The following is a 13,309-nucleotide window of genomic DNA, read 5'->3' as shown; positions in this document are numbered from 1 at the left end:
CTTTGAAGCTTGAAATCTTCAGTCTATGAAATGTGTATTTTCTATGATATTGTCGAGTATCAGTCACTTTTCAAAAATTAAAACAACCAAACAGAATTCTTGATTTAATGACCCCATACATCCTGTCTGGATACTTTCACATACTTATTTTACTACAAAATTAACTGCTACAAAAGTACAGTATTAATATGTGTAGTATTATGAATGTGATTCAAACATACTAAATTATCCCTTTTGTCACTGTCATATGAATTAAAAGTTGCTCCATTACCATTCACAAATCCTCTCCCGTGGCCTCATGGGATAGTAAAGTGCCCATTGTATTTACACTTCACACTATCTTCACTGTTAGTAGTAGGTCAACCAGTGCATTGTTTAAAAAAAAATAAAAAAATTAGCTGTACATGTTTGGAACGGCATGACGGTGAGTCAATGTAGATTTTTTTGGTTTTGGCTGAACTATCACACTAAATAATAGCCACTGACTTTCAGCATATTCTACTTGCTTTTCTACATCTTTGTGTGGAAAGTTGGAGCTCTCTATGTCACTATCAACAACGTCTCAATTTTTGGTTGGTTGCTTTGTCCAAAATAGCTGAACACTTGACAGAAATAAAATATCTTATCACAGCTTCTCAGCTAATGCGACTTGCATTTATGTTGAACGAACCCCAAGACAAACCTCTGATCAGGCAGAAGGGCAAAGATCTTTGGTTACGTCAGCCATACGCTTATATTTTCCAGCATTGTTTTTAACGTGTCACGCGAACCATACGCAGTATCACATTGTTATTACAGTTCTTTCTTTTTTAGTACAGGAAGTGATGTGACAAGGTGCAGCATGGATCTTACTGCCCTTTACACATGGTAGCTTCCTTTGAATGATGTACTGTGGCTGCTGTGTGCCTGAGGATGCCTATAACTTTACATAGTCTGTCCTTGTTAATATTCTTTGGAGCCTCCTGGGGAAAGAGTGTTTGATTTGATAAGTGAACATCTTGCAACCATGTTTCCTGACTGCTGTTAGCATTCATTGACACCTAGTAGCTGTTGATTGCAAGAATGGCTGGACTGAACAGGTGACAAAACGGTGCAGTTAAAAGCGTGTTCCCTTAGTGTCAGCTATACTCGTTCAAATTTTGCTGACACCTCAGGGCCTGGGCGAAGGCAGGGATGGGACATATCAGTCCACAAAACAAAGAACAAACAACACAAAACAATATTTGGAAAGGGTGGACTTCTTATTAAAAAGACCTTCACCTGATAATGGCTGTGGGATTTTAATTGAGAGGATCAGTTTGCTGGAAATGTGTATAGGCTGCTGATACATGAAGTACAGTCATAAAAGATAATCAATCTGTCATCACAAATGATGATTTATGACTGTCCTTGTTTGAAAGATAGTAAAAAATAGAGCATTTATTAACACTGTGAAGTAATGCCAAGTAAAACAATGAGTGCTCTAAACAATCTTTATGACAATCTAAAAATAATGTCCATTACTTAAATCAGCTGTTTTTTAAGAGGAAAAGTTTTACTCCTGTTATATTGTCACTTCTTTAACGTTATTATTGTTATTGTTATTATTATCATTGCAATAATTGATTATTTTAAAAAATGATTTATTTATTTGCATTTTTTTCAGATTGCTAAAGTGTAATTTATTTAGCATTCCTTTTAAATTATTAAAATAGCTTGAAGCTCTTCTTGTTTTTACTTTTTTATGGCAGGCTACAGTAAGTGAGATCATTTTAAAACTGCACTTTTAACATCAATATTTTACACTGTTAAACTTAAAACGCAAACTAGTTATTACTTATTTACACAAGTATTTATTTATCAACATTTTGTAATTTTTATTTATTTATTTATTATTATTATTATTTGGATATTATTTCAGAACCTTTTTCTAAAACTTTTTCAAATGGGTATAAATCAAGATTTTTATTACAAATAAACTGTACATAACTGTTTTGAGGCAGATGAGTAGAGGGTTTTAGGTGGTCTGAAAATTTAGTTTCGCAAGTTGTCCGCCAACTGAACATGTCTGAGAACCACTGGGTTAAGGTTAAGGTTGAGGATTGGATTAACTGCTACCAACAGTCTGCTTATCTAAGCAGTTGAAATGTATTTCTGTATTGCTCTCAGACCCGTTCATCTCTGCCTCTTTCTCCTCTGAAGATGAGCCCAGCTTGTGTTACGTCTACGACGGTGATGGTGTGTGTGAGGACTTTGAGCGGGAGGTGAGTGTAAGGGACTGTGGTCTCTTTACCCCAAGCGGCTTCCTGGATCAATGGGCCACTGAGGTGCAGGTGTCCAATGAGGAGAAGATGCACTGTCCAGCACAGGTGGCTGTCGGATATCCTGCAGTGACGAAGGTGAGACCGCATATTACCACGTATGCTTAAAGAGACATTGGCCTGGTTTCACAGAACGGGTTTATATTAAACCAGAATGAGGCCTGGACATTTAAGAACATTTAAGTAGCTTACATAAACATGCCTTAGATATAAACATTACTGGTGTGCTTCTTGAGACAAAACAATGGCATTGACATAATTTAAGATGTGTCAGTGCAACTTGTCTGGGTCTAGGCCACATCTGTGAAACCGGGGGATGAACTTTTACAAGCATACCTTCACACGTGCACAGTGTTGAAGACTCATCCTACAGGATTAGTTTTTTTTTTCTTTGAATTATGTATAGTATGTATATTTTCTATACTACTGTAGTTGTTCTTAATATTTTGAATTGACTTATTTTGAATATTTTGATTTGACTTTCTTTTTAATTTGAGATTCATTTTAGAAATTTTGTTTTGTTCTTTTTAAACATTACTATTTGTTTTAATATGCATTTTAGTACAGATTTAGTTTTTAATGATTTTAAATTTGTATTATCTAATTGGTATTTTTAGGATTGAACAAAATTAACATTTTTTCATTTTTAAATCTAATATTATTAAGTTTTACATTTACATTTATTCATTTAGCTGACGCTTTTATCCAAAGCGACTTACAATTGCTATATATGTCAGAGGTCGCACCCCTCTGGAGCAACTAGGGGTTAAGTGTCTTGCTCAATCATCACCACCCCAAAAGAAAAAAGATTTTTTTTTTCTAGTTGTATTTCAATTAACAAAAGTTTTTTGTTTTAGTTTTAGTTAACTTATTAACTAAAAAAGCCTTAAAACCTTTTTTTTTTAAATCTGTACTAAAAGATATTAAATATTAAAACAAATATATATTTGTTTTAATATTTAATATCTTTTAGTACAGATTATACAGATACAGATATATATATATATATATATATATATATATATTAAATTAAATACATTTTAATTAATTAAATTAATTAAAACTAAATATTACGCATAATTTTCCACTAAAATAATGCTCTCTAGATTGAGAATGTCCCTCCCACTAATATCACTTGTAATCGACCAGCAAGAAGCAAATCATTATGCATGACTGCAATGAAACTAAAGGTCAATGGATATTTTAAAAAGTCCCATTCAAACTTACCATGAAGTAAGAAAAACACATAAACGTAGAAAAGGAAATCACTTTCTTAGCCATTTTATGTGGTCTTTCAAGGAGAAAGGGAAACGAGCAGCTATTATTTATGAACTGAAGTGAACAGAAAAATCTCAGATCTAAAATATTGTGTTTATATTGACGATGAAGTCAGATTGAAATGTGTAGTTTTTCACAATAAATGGCTGAGAAACACATTCTGTTAAGGAGAGATTTGAGAGATTGCTCTAACCCTTCACACATGGAAGTAGTAAAGAATTGGCTCTTTCTGAGGGACGTCTAAAAAACTGTGTTGTTTTACTCCCTGGATATTTCAACATGATACATTTGTAATTTTACAGTTTTATTGGCCACTTCTCCTCCTCTTCTCCCCCCTCTCATGATGTTTGTGGAGCGCGAGTCTCCTGCGCCCGAAATCGTGCAAGCACCTGAATTAATCATGTCACAAAACTATTCCTATCACGCTGTGCGCAACCTAAGGATTTATGGCACTGAGAAATGCCCATTTTTCACAGTTGAGCTTGAACCTCATTGTGGCTTGAAAATGCATATTGTGGCTCATAATGGGATATGGTGGCACACAGGTTACAATGACTTTGAATATTTAGTCTTGCCAATAAACCTTTGTGTTGAGTTTGTACTGTTACTTCATGGTCTTGCAAGTTTTTATTTTACATGAATTTAAATCTGTTCGAGTTTAAAACAGACTTGCCACTTAAGTGAATCAGTTGGTGATCAATGTTCTTCACTTGTTGTGTGGCACATCAGCCTACAGAGTTTCAGTACGGAATCGTCGGTCTGCGTACAGTAGTGTACTTGAATCAATGGAGGGGTGGTGGTGGAATGGGGAACAGTGTCACTGAGGTTACTGTGGAGTGCTGAGAGAGAGAGAGAGAGAGAGAGAGAGAGAGAGAGAGAGAGAGAGAGAGAGAGAGAGAGAGAGAGAAATCTCAGGAGACGGGAAGAGTGAATCTACGAGCGCAGAAACGAATATCCTCTCATTCTCTTTTTTCACCCCATTTCTCGCTTTCTAAGTCTCTTTTAAGCATTACATCAGAATTCTCTAGTTTTGCAGCTAATTTTGTAACGCTTCATTCAAATTTTATAAGGCATTTAGAGATGAAAAAGATGTTATGAATCCCCCTGCTCCAGTCAGCTCTCTCCCCACAGAGCTGTCTTAGAGTATTGAATGAAGTGAATTGCCGGTCTCTCAATCAAATTCATGTAGCCTAATATTACATCACCTCTAGATCTGTGAACTGCACAATGATTCCACTTTGAGAGACAAATTCATTTCTGTCTAGAATGATTATGTCCATAAGAAATGTAAGAATGGCTGGTGAAATGTTTTTAATTGTTTCAAAAATTAAACGATGATACTAACAAAGAATGACATGTATTAATATTGGTTTCCTGCAAAAATCTGCAAAAGTCTTCTCTTATTTTCAGTTAAAAAGAAAACAATCCATCAAATATATTTAAATAATTAAAATGTTGAGAAGTTGCTTAAAACAAGAAAAAAAATAGTTATGGGGAAAGAAAAATGAATTTCTCATTTAATGAAGCAAATCAGACAAATTAATCACAGAAAATCAAATTCAAATGTTTCTGTATAATTTGAGTCATAAATGTATGTGTAGAAGTTAAAATGAATAAAACAACCTGAAGTTTGAAGTTATTGTTGATGTTAAACAGGGTGATAAATGTTTGGAGGGGAAATGAGGTCAAGGTAAAGGCCAAAGTTACCAGCACAGCTTTACTGCTGAAAAAGCAGAAAATACCCTTTGGATATACCACCCCAAAAATCCTGGGGACGTCAAATTGTGCAGTTGTAGGAGACAACTTTAGCTTTACCACTGCTGCCCTGATCTGCTCCCACTGCTATTGCTCATACACATACATCGAACACATTATTCGTGCCATTTACTCTGTGAGGAAGCGTGCAGCTCACCAGTGTCACCTAGCGTTGCAACACTGTCACCCCACAGTTGGGTTCAAGGGGTTCAGTGAGGTTCTCTGTCACATTATTCTACAGTGAAATGAAATACACTCGACACATTTCACCGTGAAACAGGGGCGTAAAGTTTAGAAGACTTCAACTAGGAATTACAGTAGCTGTTCAATTACAGTTTTTCTCAATTGCTTTGGCTCAGTTCTCAAATGTTTTTTTATTTTTTTATTTCCCAAAACATTAAGTTCATATCTCTGAACAATTCGCTTCTTGTTCACATCAGATTGGAATTTCTTATTGATTTGAGAAAATTGCAAATGCTTTGACACATGTGTGCAAAGAGTACATACAACTGTCTGCAGTTTGGACAACAAATAATTGTATATGGCTTGTTAATCAAAACTGATGACTCGATTCTTACTTACACTGTCAAACACTTCAGAACTTCTCAGGCATTTTTTATTGTGTAAGCCATCACATTCAAAACGATCAATTCAATTATCATAATTAGTACACATGAATGTATATTCTAAAATATATCTGACATTGACATTGTTTGTAATGTTTGCTAAATTGGCACATGACTTCTAATTGCATTCGCAATCTAATTTCAAATTACCTCTAATATGAATCAACCATTTAACCATTTAACCAATCAACTTTGGGAATATATATATATATATATATATATATACAGTATATATATATATATATATATATATATATATATATATATATATATAGAGAGAGAGAGAGAGAGTATATATATGTATATATATATATATATATATATATATATATATATATATATAGAGAGAGAGAGAGAGAGAGAGAGAGAGAGAGAGAGAGAGAGAGAGAGAGAGAGAGAGAGAGAGAGAGAGAGAGAGAGAGAGAGAGAGTATATAGAGTATATATGGAATGGAGGACATTCACAACCCTGAACTGCAGCAACATGCTCATGGAAGAGCAATTGGAAGGCATGTAAGAATACGTGGTGGTGGTAGAGGAAGAAATAATCGAGGAAGAGGTGGAAATAGAAAAGTCAGAGACTCTGATGAAATCAGAGCCACACTTGTGGATCATGTCATAAATCTGACCATTGCAGGGGATGGGTGCGGCATTCAAGGAGATTTTTTCCACTGTGTGTGGCAATGGTAACATCAGATGTGAAGTTGATGAAAATCTTTGGCCTGACCAACGTGAGCGACAAGATGTCCACCAAGAATAATTTGTTTCTTTTTTTTTTTTTTTCCATGAATGTTATTTGTTGTTTGTCTATTTGTGGTAATACACAAATATGAAATGTAAAGTGAAATCTTGTTACTCTTGTCAGTTACTTTAGATGTACAGTAAATACACTTGTATTGTGTATAGACATGAAGTACAAAAATAAACACTGCAAAAATATAAATGTTCATAGATTTTTTTTTTTCTACATACTATTGACTTTTCTCAACAAATATGAAATTTGTTTACAGTAAACCCTTAATTTTCATGGTTGACTGTTGTGGTGAAAAAACAACTAAACATTTTGACCAGCTGGCTCACACAATGACAAAAATACATTAGATTTTGGTGGCCTTGGCCAAATTATTGACAAAATAACTAGGTTTTGAAGTATGAATTACATGTTTTGGGTGAGTAACTACATTTTGCAGACATGCTATAAAGTTTTGAAGTTCCTGAAAACTTTAATTTGGATCCAACATGACCCTCCCTGTAAGCTTGAATGATTGGTGAACTTCATTCTTATACAGAGAATTATAATTCAGAAACTCAACAGTCGTGAAACTATGGTGAGTACTGGCCAGTTCTAATCCTATTGCGGTGTGCTCACGATTCTCAGGAAAATATAGTAGGTCGGTTCACCTTTTCACCCGGATTTCACTGGCTTTCAGACTGATCTGGAGTGGCACTTTAATCTGGCCACTTGTGGGGCTAATTGTAAACTTAAAGATAATAATAATAATAATAATCAGGAGCATATAATTTCTGCCATGTCAACTCTCAGAAAATTGGTATGATAATAATAGAGGGTATGCGCTTGATGTCACCATCGGCCGGACAGTGAGTGGCAAAAGACTGAGCGGCTGTATTTGTTTTCAGAGTGAATGGCGTGAAAAACAACACATATAAAGTGGGAAAGAGCTTTGCGACTATACAACTAGATTTGACAAAAAATCGGAGGTATGTTTTTACAGACTGCTATGAAAGAGGAGCAAATTGATCGCTGCAATTCACAGAAACTACTGAAGTGGATTTGCAGTTATCATTTTGTGTCAATATGCTGAATTAAGATGTAAAACCATTCCCATATATTTTGTATTGTTATATATATATATATATATATTAGGGGTGTAACGGTACATGTATTCGTATTGAACCGTTTCGGTTCGAGGCTTCCGGTTCGGTACGCATACAAACCGAACGGTTGCTTGGACCATTTTTCTTGCCGGCAAAATTCGTGCTGACGCGGCCAACACAACGTTGCGCAACATCCAAATGGCAAGGGTAATGAAAGCAGAACGAAACTGCGCTCCTCGTTATGTGCTTCACGGATCGTTTATCAGTTCGGACCAGCAACATCTGTGCAGCGCGAGCCGTTCTCCATCAAGCAACACTGTTACCACACCGCGCTAAGAGATCCGGTAAAGAAAACATTTGAATTCGCCACTGAGGTAATAACATCGCTGCGAGATCTAGTGAGATGCATTCACATTTCTCCGTTATTAACCGTAGATCTCTATTAGATCAAACAGCGCTGTCATGGAAACCAGGAGAAACATTAAGCCGTGAATGAACTAGTACTTTACGTCCACAGACCAGCAACATTCACCATGGATTTAATATAGTAACACTAACTGGAACCAGTTTGGCTGGAATGGTGAAATGCTTTCAAGTACTTCACACATCTTTTTTCCAGCACTTCAAAATTCAAATATTATATAAATAAATATATATTTAAATGTTATTTTTAATGTGATGACCAAAACATTATTTGTTCATCCTTCAAAGATGACCCCTATTTATAAACCTGAAAGTTTCAAGATCTAGGAAAACTCACACTTATTTAAAAATATTTTTTCTTTAAACAAATAGGAAATTTCTCTGGCATTTCTTTCTTTTTGCTGTATCGAAAACGTACCGAACCGTGACTTTAAAACCGAGGTACGTACCGAACCGTGATTTCTGTGTACCGTTACACCCCTAATATATATATATTGCTTGTTGTAACTCTTCAAAAATAAACTTTATTTTTGATCTTTTTTCAACATTGAATCTAATACTACACATATTTAACTATTCAAAATTTTTATTGGTCAATCTCAGGCAACTTTATTTTATTTTTTTACAAGGTTTAAGCAGAATATGGACGCATGTTTTCTCAATCCTGTTACCAAAAATCATGTGGCATTTAAAAAGCAAGTTTAGAAGCATGTCAATTAATTCCTTTGTTTTCCCCACAAGAAAGTGTTTATTTTAAAGAAATTGTTGGTTATATGTTCAAAAAATTGATATTTGTGCCAATAAAATCACTAAAAAACACAAAGGCATTTTTTCATTTTAAAGACCACTGAAGCCTCAAGCTTATATATATATATATTTTTTTAGAATTAATTAATTAAATAATTGTATAAATTATGGGCCAAACAAAAATGATAAAAAAATAGTGGTTTAATTTTATTTTTTTTAGAAAAAGAAACAAATAGTAACAGGACTGAAGGTAACAGGATTGAGGTTTTAAGCAAAAAGTTATCAAATATATGGCATATGGCCACATAGTATTGATGCTAATAGCGTGAGGACACTGAGCCATTTCTAGTGCCTTACCAAAAGTTAATATTTTTAAAATAAAACAATTAAATCTAAGAAAAGGTTTAGGTAACAGGATGTTGAGACTGACCTTCTCATTCATAGTTACAATTTCATCAAATATACAGAAACGAAACTGAGAGGAGTGACTTATAGTCACCCCATTGTCTTCAGAAGGTCCAGATGATGAAACTTACTGTTGAAAATATGTCTTGTGGAATATTCTACGTTATTCAGCGGGGGGATGTAATAGTGTAACAGGACTGAGTGAAAACCTGGGGACATGACTAAAATGTGTATTTTATCTAAATTATTAGATCAAATGTTTTTTTTTTTTTGTTGTTGTTGTTGTTTTCATTTTAAAGCAGTTTGGATATAAAGTCACACAACAATGCAAGAAAAATCTGATTTCTGAAGGATTTTAATCATAATATTTCATGGTAAAGTTTAGAGATAGAGAGTTGGGACATGCAGAAAATGCTAATGCTATATAAAATGTATTTTAGAGATAATTTTCATGCAATTTTATACATATAATGTCCTGGGGACAGAAATGTCACCCTTTCGGTGGAATGGCTCATATATATATATATATATATATATATATATATACTGTATATTAACAACTCATCAAGTAAATATTTATCATTGCATATTCTGCATTATTGGATGTTTTTTTAATAAACACTGACCAAAAAAAAAAGTTTTAGGGCTGGACGATATGACGATATATATAAAGGCTATATAACACTGATAATGATCACCCGGATTTAGACCTACCTATTGTATTTATATAACGGGCAAATTTGCTTTATGTTTAGGTCTATAGTGTTGAAATCAGGCAAACATAAATGTCAGGCAACACGATTCCTGGCTGCATGTCAATATCCCTGGATCACTGGATCTTTAGTAAGTTGTAAGGAACACTATATTGAGTCCAACATTTAGTTTAAATTGATAAAGTTGTTCGTTTTAGTTGCAATTTCGCAGTTTCCCCATTTAAATCCATTCACGCAGCAGATCTTTTGCCACTCAGTCAGGCTGAGGGGGGTTGTTCCTGTGGGAAAGTGACGTCAATGCATTCCCTCTAAAGAGATTGGCATGGTGATGGATATGGCAATGTTAAAGCAAAGAATGTCTAATTGAAGAGAATTGACCTTTCGCCGGCCCCTCCCACAAAATGGCCATTGTCCAATCACACATCATAGCAACCGTTACTGTGTGAGCTGTTCCGTCAAACAGTAAGCGGTTTGTAAATCGGACACATGATACCCCGAGAGATTGTCTGGAGAAGTTGTGTTTTTTCCCTTTCCAAAGCCCAAAACACAACGCGAGCGGTGCCTAAGATGTATTAAACAGTGTGGACGCTCCAATTCCAGTTAAATGTGTCGGACATGGTTAACTCGTCTCGCGTGCAGCGTGCGTGCGACTGAGATTAGTCAAAGAAGCACGGAGAAAGCAGATCAAGAGGATCCACAAAGGACTTACTGTACATTTTCTAAAGGGTTGTTGTTAACATACCATGATATTCTCTGGGAAAATGAGCAGCAGTCAGCTAAGTTAGCAGTGCAGCACCGTAGACTACAGTTTAGAGGACGTTCGCAACGGGGAAAGCATGAAGCTTACATGACAACATCAGTTCATATATCAATATCATAACGAATAGAAATAACCTTAAATAACCTATGGTTCTCTGCCTCTTCCCGTCTCTTATGCATAACGTTAGTTACTTTTTAAACACGAAAATCGCATTCAGCATGAGCATGACACGCAATCGGTTGCTGTGGTAATGAACAACCTGCTTGTTAAAGCGAACGTGTACTCCTGTATCGGAGGCAAAATGAATCAATATGCAGCGCAAGTTATATATTTCGAACTCCAAACAATTAGCCACTGAACCAGTTTATAAAATCTTCAAGGCTGTGCTGGTTGCATTTGAGGTAACTTAGCATGGTCATGGGGTTTTTCTGATTTTTCTTGAGACTGGTAAATAGTAGTCGTGTCTCATTCATTTCTTAATTTTATATTTGGAATAAATCCCTCCACCGCATACCGTAACCCCTTTTGCTTCGATCTTGCTTGATATCGCGGAGGTATTGCTCCAAAAAAGGTCACTGACACGCACGGGAATACCCTTTGCCGCCATGGCAATCTGTCGCGCTGCCCGTGTTTGACCATTTGTTTGACGGAGGTATCAACAGTAACTAAGGGGGGCGGGGCTCGGCGAAAGGCTAATTGGGACTGGCTTTTTTTTTTTTTTTTTTTTTTTTTTTTTGAATTGGGACTGGCTGGTTACTTCCGGGTTCTGGACTGGCTGCAGTAAGGCGTCTCTGTCCATGCGGGGGCGCTCGCGGTCGAGTGCAGAATGAATGGGAGTCACCCCCAGAAATCCACTTTTCTCAGGATGTAATTTTTTGTCAAGTAATTTGAAAGTTGCATTCAAAAGGGAGGGCTAAGAAAATACAGTCAGCTGAAAATTGCCTTTTTAAGTTCACTTATCTGTTCTAAAAATCTGTTGAAAAATGTGATGACGTCACACAATAGCAGACTGCTAGCGTGTTCCGGCCAACAACAGCCTAACCTGTAAGAAGTCAAGAGGACATAAGTACTCGTTCATTCGACTTGTGGCCTATGATCTATTGTTGAACTTGCGGAATCAACAATAAAATCTATTTTGATTTAACGACAAGCAGGTGAGAGAGACACATTTAGCCGTTTAGCCCCATAGACTCCCATTCATTCTGCACTCGCCCGCGATCGCCTCCAGTGGAATTCTAATGGAACTGCAACCAAGATAATACACAACGGGGCTAATAGGAAGTGCCAAGGCTCTCCGTTAGAAGGGCTCTGGTTAAAGTCCCCGTGAACCGGAAGTTACAAACAACTTTTCTCCAGTGTTGTGACGTATTTAGAAGTGAAACGGAATATTGAATAGAGGGCTGGGGTTTACTTTACTGCTCCTCCTCTCCATCTCTAGCTCAGACTAACGGTTTGAGGGGAGTTGCCATGCCCTCGCGCCATAGCACATGACAGCAAGAGCAGATAAGTTGTTTCGAGGGGGTAGGGAAGGATAACGTATTTGTTTAAAGATTATAAGGGTACATGAATTTTTACAAATGTATGAAGTGCACAGAAAAATCATTTATAATAAACATTACAATATTACATATAAAAATACGAATTGTATTTTAATTTTTTTAAACTTAAATTTATTTGGCTGAGCAAGTACAGAAGCTTGCTACTGCCAATACATTCACAGACATGCTGCTACTGCACTTGTAACACATGAATTAACACCCGTAGCAGATCTGGTGAAAGGTGAAGGGTTTCTGAAAGCGTGCTGCAGACTGCTAACAGCAACACTACCTGTATCTGTTTGAATGTTGAGCCACAGCTTACTGCTCAGTGATCCAACAACAACCAATCATATCAATGTTGAAAACAGTTTGTACTGATAATATTTTTGTGGAAACTGTTATACATTTTTACAGGATTCCTCTTTGAAACATGCAATTTGGACACTAACTTCTCCTCAGTTATTTGCCAAATGTAGAATATTCAACTATTTAAATGCTGCATTCAGAAAGATAAAAACAGTAAAAATATATTGTCTTTTGTTCACTCAGAGCTGTCAGTCGAAGGTGTTTGACCTGTCACATGGTGTGTCTCAGTATGCTTGGTTTCCTTGTGAGCAGTCTCAGCAGCACCGCTGGACCTCACAATATTGGCTAAAGGTAAGAGATGACTAATTTTGGTGTAATTCTGTTTTTACTTTCAGCTGAACAGACTTATGTCATATCACATCAAGTGCATAAATCAGTATAATGATTTGATCTTCCTATATTTCACCAATTAATATATATTCCTGAAACAATAATCATATAAACCAAAGATTTTAAGGTTAGAGTATGAAACTAATACAGTACACTACACAGTGCCCCTGGTAGCCATTTTGGTGCCCTAAGCATAATTCCTTTATGATGCCCCAATCCCCCCCCCCCCCCTC

General features: G+C 35.9%; 1 protein-coding gene across 1 annotated transcript in view; it reads left to right on the top strand.

The window, feature by feature from the left end:
- Positions 1 to 13,309, top strand: part of pappab (pregnancy-associated plasma protein A, pappalysin 1b) — a 53,562-nt gene that overhangs the window by 26,250 nt on the left and 14,003 nt on the right. The window contains exons 4-5 of the mRNA XM_089130690.1: positions 2,182 to 2,378; positions 12,930 to 13,037. Coding sequence (XP_088986816.1) covers positions 2,182 to 2,378; positions 12,930 to 13,037 — 305 coding nt within the window. The remainder of the gene's footprint in view (positions 1 to 2,181; positions 2,379 to 12,929; positions 13,038 to 13,309) is intronic.

The sequence above is a fragment of the Pimephales promelas genome, chromosome 4 (assembly GCF_988280905.1).
Source record: "Pimephales promelas chromosome 4, fPimPro1.hap1.1, whole genome shotgun sequence".
Classification (NCBI taxonomy): Eukaryota; Metazoa; Chordata; class Actinopteri; order Cypriniformes; family Leuciscidae; genus Pimephales; species Pimephales promelas.
Note: the sequence above shows the minus strand (reverse complement) of the source record. Positions and strands in the feature narration are given on the sequence as shown.